General features: G+C 46.0%; 1 protein-coding gene across 3 annotated transcripts in view; it reads right to left on the reverse strand.

Annotated features, from left to right (window-relative positions):
* Window positions 1-749: 749 nt before the first annotated feature.
* LOC144670498 (nuclear RNA export factor 1-like) overlaps window positions 750-12,841 on the reverse strand; it is a 75,005-nt gene continuing 62,913 nt past the window's right edge. For 2 of the 3 annotated variants that reach the window (XM_078532995.1, XM_078532994.1), the window contains 5 exons: window positions 11,355-11,470; window positions 8,740-8,782; window positions 8,568-8,640; window positions 7,855-8,037; window positions 1,788-2,538 (listed from right to left, as the gene is read on the reverse strand). In XM_078532995.1, coding sequence (XP_078389121.1) covers window positions 2,271-2,538; window positions 7,855-8,037; window positions 8,568-8,640; window positions 8,740-8,782; window positions 11,355-11,470 — 683 coding nt within the window. In that variant the 3' untranslated portion in view covers window positions 1,788-2,270. Of the gene's footprint in view, window positions 1,351-1,787; window positions 2,539-7,854; window positions 8,038-8,567; window positions 8,641-8,739; window positions 8,783-11,354; window positions 11,471-12,841 lie in introns of those variants that run through there. The other variant, XM_078532997.1, reaches the window with a different exon arrangement.

Below are 12,841 nucleotides of genomic sequence, written 5' to 3' on the forward strand. Positions count from 1 at the left end.
TTGTAAAGGCGGCCCTGTGTCTGAAAACCTTTGCATCGTTAGGAATAAAGGGGGTTTTTAGAAAAAAAGAACAAGGCTTTCAAGGTTAGTGAAGGGAATGAGGTCAGAGCCGAGACAATCCGATCGTTGGGGGTGACCAGTTTCTGTTTGTTTAGCTTCTTCTGTATCTACCTCCCCCCGCCCACCAGAACAGGTCAGAAGTTTGGGGTTCCCTGGATTTTGTCTCTCTTTTGAAAACTTTCCCTACTCTTTTTAAATGTGGGATAAGAGCCCATCTTGCTGGAATGGAACAACTGAAGAGGAGTCAGTCTGGATTTAAAGCTTAGAAAATTAACAAACAATTGCTCAAAAACTTTTTGAAAAATCCTTTGGGGGGGGAGGGGGGAAACCCAAGTGGGCAGGTTATCATCACCCGCTGCTCGGAGTGGGTAAAAGTGATGAAGGTGGCAGCACAAGAGCTTGTTGAATTGGGCCCCAGACTTCGGTCAGTCTAGCGTTAAGGTGAAGCGCTACATTCTACCCCCACCCACCCCCAAACATGGCAGTTTTCCTCTCCACCAGTTCAAACCGATGAGAGACGGCCCAGTCGCTTTATGCAAAGCCGGCTTTGGGTTGGGGCTGGACAATGCAGCGCCCTTCCCCTCCCTCCCTCCCTCGCCGCCAATTTTCACAATGGGGAAATCGGACGAAGAGTTGCAGCTCTCCGATGGCTGCCTTTAAAGAAAAAAGGGATGAAGTCGTCCTGGGAGTGGTCAGGGAGGGGGTGCGGGGGTGTGAGGTGGTGAGGGAAGGTAGCAGCTCCGTTTCAGGGTCTGTGGAGCTCGACGGACACCGCGAGACGGAGCGCCGAATTCACCCGGCTCACCAAAGTTACTGGGACAGGCAAGCTGAGCTTGTGGAACAAACCAAGCTTGGAAAGCCCAATTATCAGCCAGGTGGAAAATAAGATTTATACTTCCATATTACTCAACAAAACTATCCACCCCCCCCCGCCCCACCCCCCCACTCCACTAAAAAACCCATTTCAAAAACACTGGCACGTCACAGACTATACACATAAATCAAAAAGCTACATTGGACTTTTGTTAACAACATCTACACAGTTGGACTTAGAAACGCGAACTGCTGTGCAATAGTTTTAAAAATCGTTAGTCTTGGTGGCAAGAAAAGTTCACATTATACTTAACGTATATCATTTATAATCGGCATTTCACTTTTTTTTTTAAAAAAAAAACATCCAGAGACCCGGCTCCTAAGGCTTTATAGTCTCAGATCGGAAGGGGTAGTGTAACACTTGCTTTTTCTTCATAGCTGCTTCACGAACGCTATTTCAGGAATTTTTCCCCCGGCCTGGAAAAAAGCACAGTTAAAACCACAAAAAAAGAGTGTAATGAATCGAGGGGGCTCTGCTTACGGTACCATAGCTCAGAAAAACAGCATCAAAAAAAAATCACACAGCGACTTAAAAGAATGGTCTCTTTTCTTCACCCCCTCATTGCTCTCTGGCGCACCCCAAAGCCTTCTTTGTCCTCAGACAGGGGGGGGGGTGGGGAGTTCGTAGTCTTCTGCCTCGCTGACTACTATATATCGCAGCGTATAAGTCGACCTGGCAGATAAGATGATCCAATTTTCTCCGCCCAAAAAATCATGCTCTTGACCCCCACTTTTAGCCACGACATGCGATACTCACATTAGTGGTCAGCCTCAGCTTTTCACTCCCCACAGATAGGTGTTTTACTCACCGGTAAACTCACTTGCCTTATAACTGCATGCAAGGGGTCAAAGCAGGCCATACAGGCTGTGAAGACGCGTGGGAGTTTAAGACATGCACGGACAGGGCAGACCCAACGCGGCCAACGACAAAGATGACAACCACCCACATCCATGCTGGCGGTTTGCTTTTATGTTTGATGTTTAAGTCAGCCCCCCGTCTCCTGCAGGGATTTTTCAAGGCTTCAAAAGGTCGACTTATAGTCAGACATCTACCTTACCGAACAGGTAATGCACTGTATCATACGCATCGCTACACCTTTACGGGTTGCCTCCTCACGGTCGACCGAGCAGCTTGCTGGACAATGTGGGAGATTTAACGGTGAACCGGGCACTGAGGGAAGGTTGGGGGGCAGCATAGCCACCGGCCTGTGCTCAAAGCTATGAAAAGCAGTGCAGAGTCTGGAGGATCAGGACCCCTGAAAGGGCCTCGAAGGCAAAATTCGCCCTCCACACAGGTGAATTTCAAACACGTGACATTGGAGGTAAAGAGAAAGCAGTCACCTCGCCCAAAGGAAAGGAACTATTCTTGCAAATTTTGCACGCGAGAAGAAATTTATCGGATATGGGGCTGGGGGTGGAATTAAACTAAACTCTGGGTTTTTACCTTCAAAGTGGCTCAACTGGATTATCCCACTGGGCACAAGGGTCTTTTCAGGAGTTTTTGATCTCCAATTCCGCGTACTCAAACGTTTTAATAAACTAACCTTAAGCTGTGTGAAGATTTGGGCAGCTTGAGTGAAGTCCCATTCGTTGTCTTGCAGGCACCTAGAGGAAAAAGAGAGGGAAACGAGATTTCGGAGTCCAGTTAGGGAAAAGATGAGGGAGCAGGAGTGCGGAAAACGCTCAAGGCACGGGTATTGGCAAGATATACAGGACAAGTGATCGCGGGAATAGGAAGAGGCCATCAAGTAAGGTCACAGCTACTTATTACCGTAACTCCCATCTACCCACCTTGATTCCATAATCCCTTAATGCTCTAGGGTAGCAAAAATATATCAACCTCAGATTTAAAATCATGAATTGAGCATTTACTGCTTTTTGTGGAAGATTTTTCCACAGTTCCGCCGCTCTGCCTGAACGGCCTGGCTCTGATTTTAAGGTTCCAGTGTGTCCACTTGTTTCAGACCAGCCAAAAAACGTTCCTCTATCCCACCCTAACAATTCCTTTCAAAATCCTGGAACCCTCTCACAAATCGCCCCTTAGCCTCCTATATTCCAGGGAATACCTTACATCATCTCTCCTCATAATTTAACTCTTAGAGCTCTGGGAACATTTTGGTGAATCTGAGCTGCATTCCTTCCAATGCCACTATGCTCTTTCTATGGTGTTTTGCTACAGCTATAGATTAGACCACATCTGTACAGAACTGTACAGATGTGGTCTAATCCATAGCTGTAGCAAAACATTTTATATTCTAGCCCTCCAGATGTAAGGACTAATATTCCATCAGCCTTTTTGATTTTTTTTTGCATCTGACCACTACATTTTAGTGATCCATGTACACGGACCTCAACATCTTCAGATTGCCAATGTTCGCAGCTTTGCACCATTTAAAAAATAATCGGATCTATCCATTTTTATGTCCAAAACGTACAACCTCACACTCACCTGGGCTAAAACCCACCTGCCATGGTTTTGTTCACTTACTTAATCTGCCAATGCCTCTTTTGTAAGTTTATGCTCTCGCCTATACTCTGTCAGTGGCAAAATTGTATAACAGGCTCTCTGTTGTGTCATCCAAGTCATTAATAAATATAGTGAATAGTTGGAGGTCCCAGGACAGTGCATCATGGGACACCACCAGTCACATTCTCCCAATTCGAATACATAACCATTATTTTGTTCTGCTCTTTACCACCTAACCATTTCCTAACTAGCTCAATAACTTTGTCTTCAATTCCACGAGCTTTAATTTTAACTTTTCTCCGCTGCAAAACCTGCTGTGTGATCGAGAGATCTGACCAGACACCTTAAAGCCAAGTTTTGAATTTCTGTGCACACAGGAATGTGCCCTTACTTGAGCAGGCAGCTCCATTAAAGCAGCTATTTCTATGATCCAAAGCACTGGGTTTTAATCTGGTGCTACGCTGCAGTGAGCTACCTCACCCATTGGGAGAGCAGGACCCTCTGCAATTTCACTGAGAATCTTACAGCACAGAAACAGGCCATTCACCCAACTGGTCTCTGCTGGTGTTAGTGTGCCACACAAACCTTCTCTCCATATCAGCATGTTTTTGTATTCTTTTCTTCCTCGTGAGTTTATCCAGCTTCCCTCTAACTGCATCCATACTATTCACCCTGTGGAAGCCAGTTCCACATTCTCACCGCTCTCTGGGCAAAAAAAGTTTCTTCTGAATTCACTATTGGATTTATCCGTGCTATCTTATATTTTTACCCCCTAGTTATCGACCCCCTCACAAGTGGAGACATTTTCTTTACAACTGCCCTATTGAACCGAACACCTTCAATTTAATCCTTTCTTGGTTTTCTCTTGTCTAAGGAATGGAGCCCTAGCCTGTTTGTTTTCCTGATTGTTGCTGGGTTTACCTTCCCTCAGTTATAGTAACAGCTTGCCATCTCACCTCAACTCTACCCTATCTTCCAGCTCAAGCCACAGCTGCCCCTGTTGGGCTGTCTAGCTCACAATTCAGCCTCTTGCCATCTTCCTTGTACCCTGGCTTTTCTGGACATGTGTCTGCTCCTGCTCCACTTCTGCTCTTGTTCCACCCTCCCACCAGCTTGATGCCATTCTTCCAGCAGTGGCTTTGAGCGTTCCAGGCCTAACCTCAGGACAAACATGGTCCAGTTCCACCCTCGGCCTACAACAGGCATGTCTGCCGGAGATTCAATAGCTTGCACTGACATTAAGTCGATCTCAGCGGATTGGGTTAATGACCAATGTGGATGGGGATCCACTGAGATATCTCCCACCTCTTGCTATATAAAAGCTTAGAAGATTCACACAGGTGATAGGCAGCAGCAAACACGAAACCCAGTATCTATCTGCTGCAGAGATAGCACCGAGTCGGTTTTCATTCACACGGGTACCGATTCTATACTCGTACTTCAAAGACTTCAAAGTGACAAATCTGGCTGATTTTACGGCTTGTTAATTTTTAGACACTCAGTCTTATTTGTTTCAGTTTAAAAATGTAATCTATACTGATGGATCTCACTTGAGATAAGCAAAGCCTCATTCACTTTAAATAGGTTTATGATTGGTCTCATTCTTTTTATCACTTCCTCAGGTTGACAGAACTGCACTAGCCTGGGTATGGTCGAGCTGTTTTTTTTTAAATTCATTCATGGGATGTGGGCATCGCTGGTTAGGCCAGCATTTATTGCCCATCCCTAATTACCCTTGTTCAGAGGGCATTTTTAAGAGCCAACCACATTGCTGTGGGTCTGGAGTCACATGTAGGCCAGACCAGGTAAGGGCGGCAGATTTCCTTCCCTAGAGGACATTAGTGAACCAGATGGGATTTTACGGCCATATCATGGTCATCATTAGGCTTTTAATTCTAGGTTTTTATTGAATTCAAATGTCACCATCTGCCGTGGTGGGATTCAAACCAGGGTCCCCAGAGCGTTACCCAGGGTCTGTAGAATACCAGTCCAGTGACAATACCACTATGCTACTGCCTCCCCTCGTAACAAGCTTCCAATCACACTATCGTGAGGCTCGCAAGTGGGCACTTTCTCTACTCCCACTGCGAAGGAGAGTTTAGGGGGGAAGGGCTGGCTGGCTGATGTGTTATTGCCAGCACAATGACACGGATCATGAAGCTCAGGCCACCCAGTTCTTTTGGTGTAGGGGTTTTTTTTTCTCACCGGCTAGTTTTACTTGAATTTCACGGGCCTGGAGGTTCAGCACCATTACCTCATTTGTCAATAAATGCTAAATCAGAGACAATAAGCGTGTATTCTGCTTTTCGAAACATGAAATCTCCTGTGGTAGGGAACTATCAAGGCACCAGGAACCCAGAGGTGCTAAAATATTTCAATTTAAAATGTAATTCTTTCTCCTTCTGTCTGGTTGAAAGGGGCAACTTATAGCAGTACAAAAACATTGCTTCATTGTGACCTGTGCTAGCCGCTTCTGACTCCAGACTAAAATTAATCCAGCAGTCATTTACAGTCTCCTGGTTCAGTGAAGTGTACTTGTGGCTGAAGGTGTAATTTGTCCTGAATGGTGCAATTTACACCTCTGCAAAGCAGTACTCCAGGGAATTATCCCTGTCTGCTACAGAAACAGGATGTGCAAACGACAGCACTGCAGAGGATGATAACTGGAGGCCTAATTTAACTAGCTGTCACTGTAGCACAAAAGTCACGAGGTACTAAAGCAAAAAAAGTGGCACAGCGGTTAGTGCTGCTGCCTCACAGCTCCTGGGTTCGATCCTGACCTCGTGTGTGTCTGTCTGTGTGGAGCTTGCACGTTCTCCCCGTGACTCCGTGGGTTTACGCCCCATGCTCCGGTTACCTCCCACCGTCCAGAGACGTGCTGGTCAGGTGGATTGGCTATGGTAAATTGCCTCCCAGTGTGCGTGTCTGCGTGAGTGTGTGCCCTGTGGTGGGCTGCCCTGCGTGTACCTAGTGCCCATTGCCTGTCAGGATAGGCTTCGACTCCCCGTGACCCTGAATTGGATGAAGCGGCTCTGGAAAAGTGAGTGAGAAGTGAGTGGTGCAATTTACACCTCTGCAAAGCAGTACTCCAAGAGATTATCCCTGTCTGCTACAGAAACAGGATGTGCAAACAACAGCATTGCAGAGGATGATAACTAGAGACTTAATTTAACTAGCTGTCACTGTAGCAAAAGTCACGAGGCACTAAAGCAAAATACCACCCAGCTGGAAATTGGAAATAAAAACAGAATAGACTCAGCAAGTGAGGCAGCATCTCTGGAGAGAGAAACACAGTTATAGTTTCAGGCCAGAACTCCCAGGTTTGTAGCATAAACGATGACACTAATGTTTGTTTTTGTTTCAGATTTCCAGCATCCGCAGTATTTTGCTTTTATCCCAGAGTTGTAGCCCAGGCTGTGGCGAGCAAGCAGATTTTAACCCCTGTGAGGCAATGAGTAAAAAACAACTACCAAAGAGTTACTACTCCCGATTGCCATCTCAGCACTTGCTGGAAAGTTCATCACTGTGGGCGAGCGTGACAGGAAAACATTCAACCAAAGGTGCACACAGCATCTTGTTCTCAAGCGTTGCATGAGTTTCCGCAATGGAGAGGCTCAGCGAACAGAGACAGGCTTTGAAACCTTAAACATTAAACAGCTTGATTTTTAAAAAAATTCCCGTTACGGTCATAGAATCTTAGAGGGAAGTCATTCGGAAGAGCTGACCAGCCGTTTGACCATCCGGGGTCAAAATCCTGGAACTCCCTCCCTAACAGCACCGTGGGTGTACCCACACCACACGGACTGCAGCGGCTCAAGAAGGCGGCTCACCCCCACCTTCTCAAGGGGCAATTAAGGATAGGAAATAAATGCTGGGCCTAGCCAGAGACACCCACATCCCATGAATGGTTTCACACCCCTTCAGGTCGCGCGTTTCCAATCTTAGTAACTTGCCATGTAAAAAAAAAAATCTGCCCCTAGTTCTTTTGCCAATTGTTTTAATTATTAACCTGTCACTGGAAACAGTTTGTCCCTCCTTGCTTTATCAAAGCCCCTTATGATTTTGAACAGCTCTGTTAAATCTCCCCTGAACCTTCTGTTTTAAGGAGAACAACCCCTGCATCTATATTCTCTCCATAAGTCCCTTAAACCCAGATACCATTCAAGTAAACTCCTCTGCAGTCTCCCCAAGGCTTCGACATCCTTCCTAAGGTGTGGTGCCCAAAATCAAACACAACACAATACTCCAACCGAAGGCTATAACCACTGCACATCCACCAACAATCTGACAACGCAGCATAAATGGTTAAAAGTGACTGATGTCTAAAACCCGTAATGCACAACGGACAGATCTTAAACAAATGCTTTTTTTTTCTAAGTGGAGAAACTTAAAGCGAGAGGTCAAACAAAGCAGACGGAGGGATCGGGAGTTCCTTTGCGATCTTTAACACTCACTTCTGTGACCACTCTATGTTCATGCCCGACTGCTGTGAGAAAGCCTGCAGCATTTCCTGCTGCGGTGCAGTGAGAGTGGGCACTGGGCTGCTGGAGGGCGTGGGCGCTGGGGTCACAAAGGCCTTGCGGATCTCCTCGGTGGTGGCGTTCCTGATGAACAGCTGGTCATTCACAATGCAGAACCTGTTTAAAGGGAGATGGAGGAGAAACAGCCCAATGTAGCAAACAAGCCAAGAAAGCAGTTACTCAACATCTGCATTTGCTCCCCGATTAAAGGCATCAATATTGAAAATCAAATGTTAAAGCAACACAGAAAACAGTGGAAATGCGACATATGCAGCAGGAACAGGAGAAGTTCACTCCCCGGCTGGAGAAATCACTTCTAATGATGCACAAACGCACATTTCTTCTCTCCTGAAAGCTCACCAGACTGCTGTGTAAGTACAGGGACATAGTAGGCCAATTTCACTTTGAGCCTGGTCCGCCATTTAATTAGACCATGGCTGATCATCTACCTCAACGCCACTTTCCTGCGCCATCTCCATATCCCTTAATGTCATGGGTATCCAGAAATCTGTCCATTTCTGTCTTCCACTAGGTTCTGGTTTTAATTCTTTATCGCATCTCCCTTTTTGAGCCAATTCGACCCCAGATTCAAGTAAATGCCCGCCAGCCCACAGGCATATTCGCAGATGGGAAAAAAAAAATCTTACCCTGCATTCCCAGCAGGCACGGCAATGAACACTCTGGAGAAGGCCCTCACAGATTCCCTGGATTTACTATCGACTGAGGGAAAATTAAGGATTGCAAAGCGTTACTCTCCAAGAACTTGAATAAAAAGTTTACTTTCAAAATTTAAGTCCTAAATTTATTAAGTTTGCGCACCTTCTTTGAAAACTCCATGTATAGTAAAACAGAGCAACGTATTCTGAAACAGAAACCAAAGGTTATTTTATTGCGTATTATAATATATGGGCCACTTATAGCTCTACGGTAGCAATCTCAACACATAGTTAGAAAGTTATGGGTTTAAGTCTTCATTGCAGAGAGTTCTGTACAAATTCTAGGCTGACACTCTCAGTACCTACACTGAGGGAGCGCTGCACTGCCATGTTTCTGATGCGATGTTAAACTGAGGCCAGTGGTAAGTAACATTTAGGCCACACAAGTGCCAGGCAATTACCATTTCTAATGAGAGAATCTAACCATCGTCCCTTGATATTTAACAGCATTACCAGCACAGAATCCCCCACCATCAACATCCTGAGGGTTATCATTGACCAAAAACTGAACCGGTCCAGCCATACAAATACAAATGTGGCTACAAGAGCAGGCCCGAGGCTGGGAATTGCGTGGCGAGTAACTCACCTCCCAACTCTCCAAAGCCTGTTCATTATCTACAAGGCACAAGTCAGGAGTGTGATGGAATACTCCCCACTTGCCTGGATGAGTGCAGCTCCCACAACACTCAAGAAGTTCAACAAAGCAGCCTGCTTTATTGACTCCCCATCCACCACCTTAAACATTCATTCACCATTGGTGCACAGTAGCAGCAGTGTGTGTACCATCTACAAGATGCACTGCAGCAACTCACCAAGGCTCCTTCAACATCACCTTTCAAACCCATGACTGCTACCACCTAGAAGGACAAGGGCAGCAGACACATGGGAACACCACCACCTGCAAGTTCCCTCCAAGTCGCACAGCATCCTGACTTGGAACTATATTTTTTTTATTCATTCATGGGATTTGGGTGTCACTGACTAGGCCAGCATTTATTATCCATTCCTAATTGCCCTTGTTCTTGCTGTGGGTCTGGAGTCACGTGTAGGCCAGACCGGGTAAGGACGGCAGATTTCCTTCCCTAAGTGAACCAGATGGGTTTTTACAAACAGTCGACAATGTTTTCATGGCCTTTTAATTCTAGATTTTTATTGAATTCAAATTTCACCATCTGCAGTGGCGGAGTTCGAACCCAGGTCCCCAGAGCATTACCCTGGGTCACTAGTCCAGCAACATTACCCAAAAACCTGGGATGGGCAATAAATGCTAGCCTTGCCAGCAAAACTCCCACCCCATGAATAAATCTTTTTTTAAAATCAGCCAAGGTCCCTATATATTGAATGGTTATACGTCACTGGAAAGATTCCCACGCTGGCAGGCTGAGTGAGGGAAGGGTGACACTTGAGCTGCACAGGGTCTCAGCTGGAGCGCGGAGAGTTTAGAGAATAACCTCACTGGCACCATAAACTGTGCCAACATAGCTCTAGTTGATACATCCATGCCACTCTATCATTTCTGCAACAAAACACAACCTGTTCTCTTCGCAGAACACACAACAGAATGCACAGCTCATCAAATGCTTAACCAAAAGACAGACATCATGCATAAAGAAACTAAACTTGCAAAGATGAGGGAGAGGCAAGTAAAGGTAAAATGTGCAAAACAAGCAGAAAGAGGAAAAACCCAAAGAGGAGACGCAGTGCGTGCTACCCCTACATCACACAGCAGCTCCTTCATCGTTGCTGGGCCACAATTCTGGGACTCCCTGCCTAATAGCATTATGGAGCCACCTTCACCAGAAGGGCTGCAGCAGTACAGGGAGAAGGCTCGCTACCCACTACTCAGGAACCAACTCAGGACAGGTAATAATGTCCAAGAAATACTTGCATCCCAAGCACTGATTTTAAAAAAAGGACATTGGATGTGGGCCTGCATTCTTGATAAAGATAAAACAAATAGCGTTCAGTTCGCAACGGTATTTCCATTTATTAGTCCTACCACCTGCCCTCAGCCAACAAGAATGCTTGTTGAATTGCATCCACATCAACTATAACACAATGCACACAATTGTTTAAACATAGAGCAAAAAGGGGCTCCTCAGTCAGTGAATGGGCCACAACTGCAAGACAAGGGAACGTGGGAACAAGGTCAAATGGTGGGTAACTTTTTTTTAAACACAGAGATTTAGAGATACCGGGAATGGGTTCTGTGTGGTAGAGTAGAGGCAAAAACTGGAGCTGTTCAAAAGACAGGGAGTTTCTGAGTTCGATACGCACCTTGCCCCTAACTGTCTTCATGCCCACCTAGTGCACAACTGAGTCATACAGAGCAGTAGATTCCTGGCTTGATGCCTAGGCTGTGCAGTTACCTGCTCTCAGCCAGGGCAGTAGTGGGGAACTGCACTTGACCTCAATTCCGAGTTAATGTAGAGGGAAAAAAAGTGAGTTCCTCCTCCCTATCACTGTCCTGTGAACATTGCTGGAAATCTCACGCGTGGGGGCAGGACAAGGCTCGGATGCGGGAACCAAGAAGTGAAACAGCTTGCTGGCACTCAGTATCTATACTGATGTACGGAGAATTGGCCACTCAGATACAGCATCACCACCCACCCCCAGGACTAAACACCTCTGGGAAGGAGGGCAGAGGGAGGTCATAGAAGACTGCACAGGGAGCTAATTAACAGGCCAGCCATGCAGAACAAGCAGCTCTTCACTTACTGTTTGTGTGCTTACGTCCACCACGAAGGAGGCTATGTCATGTTGTGTCTTTGGGAGTTCATTCAGAAAGGCTACAACATTCAATCTGGTGTGCTTCAGCAACTTTGCCCGAAGTGCTAGGAACAAAAAAAGGGGGAGGGGAGAGAAAGTTAGTTGAAAGTTAAATCAGTTACCCCCAAAAGGAGGGGCTCCAGTGAGAATGACAGAATAACGTGCACTAATTCCTAAGCATCCAGGCCACATCTGGTGTAGACACCGTGTCTCCAAGGTTTATAAATACAGTTGTGCATCAAGCAAGGCCCTAGCATATACTCTGCTGCTTACAGTCAGTGTCAGTGATTACAGTGAACGTGAAATAAGGACACATAAACGGTTACAGAAAGCACAATTCGCACTGCCTTCATGTAAGCAGAAGTATCGGTCTGCGTTTTAAACAATGTTTTAAAAATCCTCTTCCTGGTAGTCTCCTCACACCTCAACATGTTGACACACCCGAGGAGGCAAACACTTTGCCCCAAATTGGCAATGATTACAGCCGGGGAAGAATAACAGCACACCTTAGCACAGTGCAGTTTGATACATAGAGAGAGTGCTTTCCAATCAAGGATTACAAAATGCAGATTACCCTGTCAGAATATTCAGTCACAAGACAGGAGTGGAGGCTGCACCATCGTATCAGGTGACAAGTATCTCTGCACTCCGCTACAGTGGAGAGATCGGTTCTAAGCATTAGCAAATGGGAACCATCGTGAAAAAGGATACTGAGGTTGTGCTTCTGGTGTGACAGCGAGACCAGCTGGGTGATATACACCATTTGTATGACGTCAATGCTACAGCCTTAGCTAGCACCTTTCAATGACAATCATTTCTGCAGGATTGAATGTATCGACACAGCAAAAGGGAGAACTTGTACCAAAACATCACATAGGAAAGGACACACCTAGCTGCTCCCAAAATGTCATTGCTCCAATTGCCTACTCCTTCAGATATCTATCCAACTGTGTTAAACCTTGTCACACTCTAACAGTCCATTCCACATATTCATCATCCTCTGCACGAAGCACTTAAAATCTAAACTGTCTGTGCACCTTCCGACATCTAAGTCAGACCTCAGGCTCCAGAAACTGTGGTAAATAATACTATAGGGGCTCAATTGTTTGCTTCCTTTAAGGGTCTTTATCCTCAGCATTCCCCTTTTCAGAGAAAACCTGCTCTTTACTCTCAGAGCTGAGCCACGGTAAGCAGAGTATCAGCTTAACTGCTCTTCCTGTGTCCTTCCCCGCACCTGCTGTGGCTTGTAGCTACTCCTCCCAAGAAATCTGCTATCATGCTGCCTTGCACCACCTTCACACATCCACCATAGCTCATATATGACGCCTGTCATCCAACTATGCCCAGGTCAGCCCCTCTTTCTGCTGCCCTCCAGTTTACCCTTTAGAAGTGGCTTTTCAGCTCTGGTCAAATGGCCAGAATACTGGCATTTTCTT

Source organism: Cetorhinus maximus, chromosome 31 (genome assembly GCF_964194155.1).
Source record: "Cetorhinus maximus chromosome 31, sCetMax3.hap1.1, whole genome shotgun sequence".
Lineage (NCBI taxonomy): Eukaryota > Metazoa > Chordata > Chondrichthyes > Lamniformes > Cetorhinidae > Cetorhinus > Cetorhinus maximus.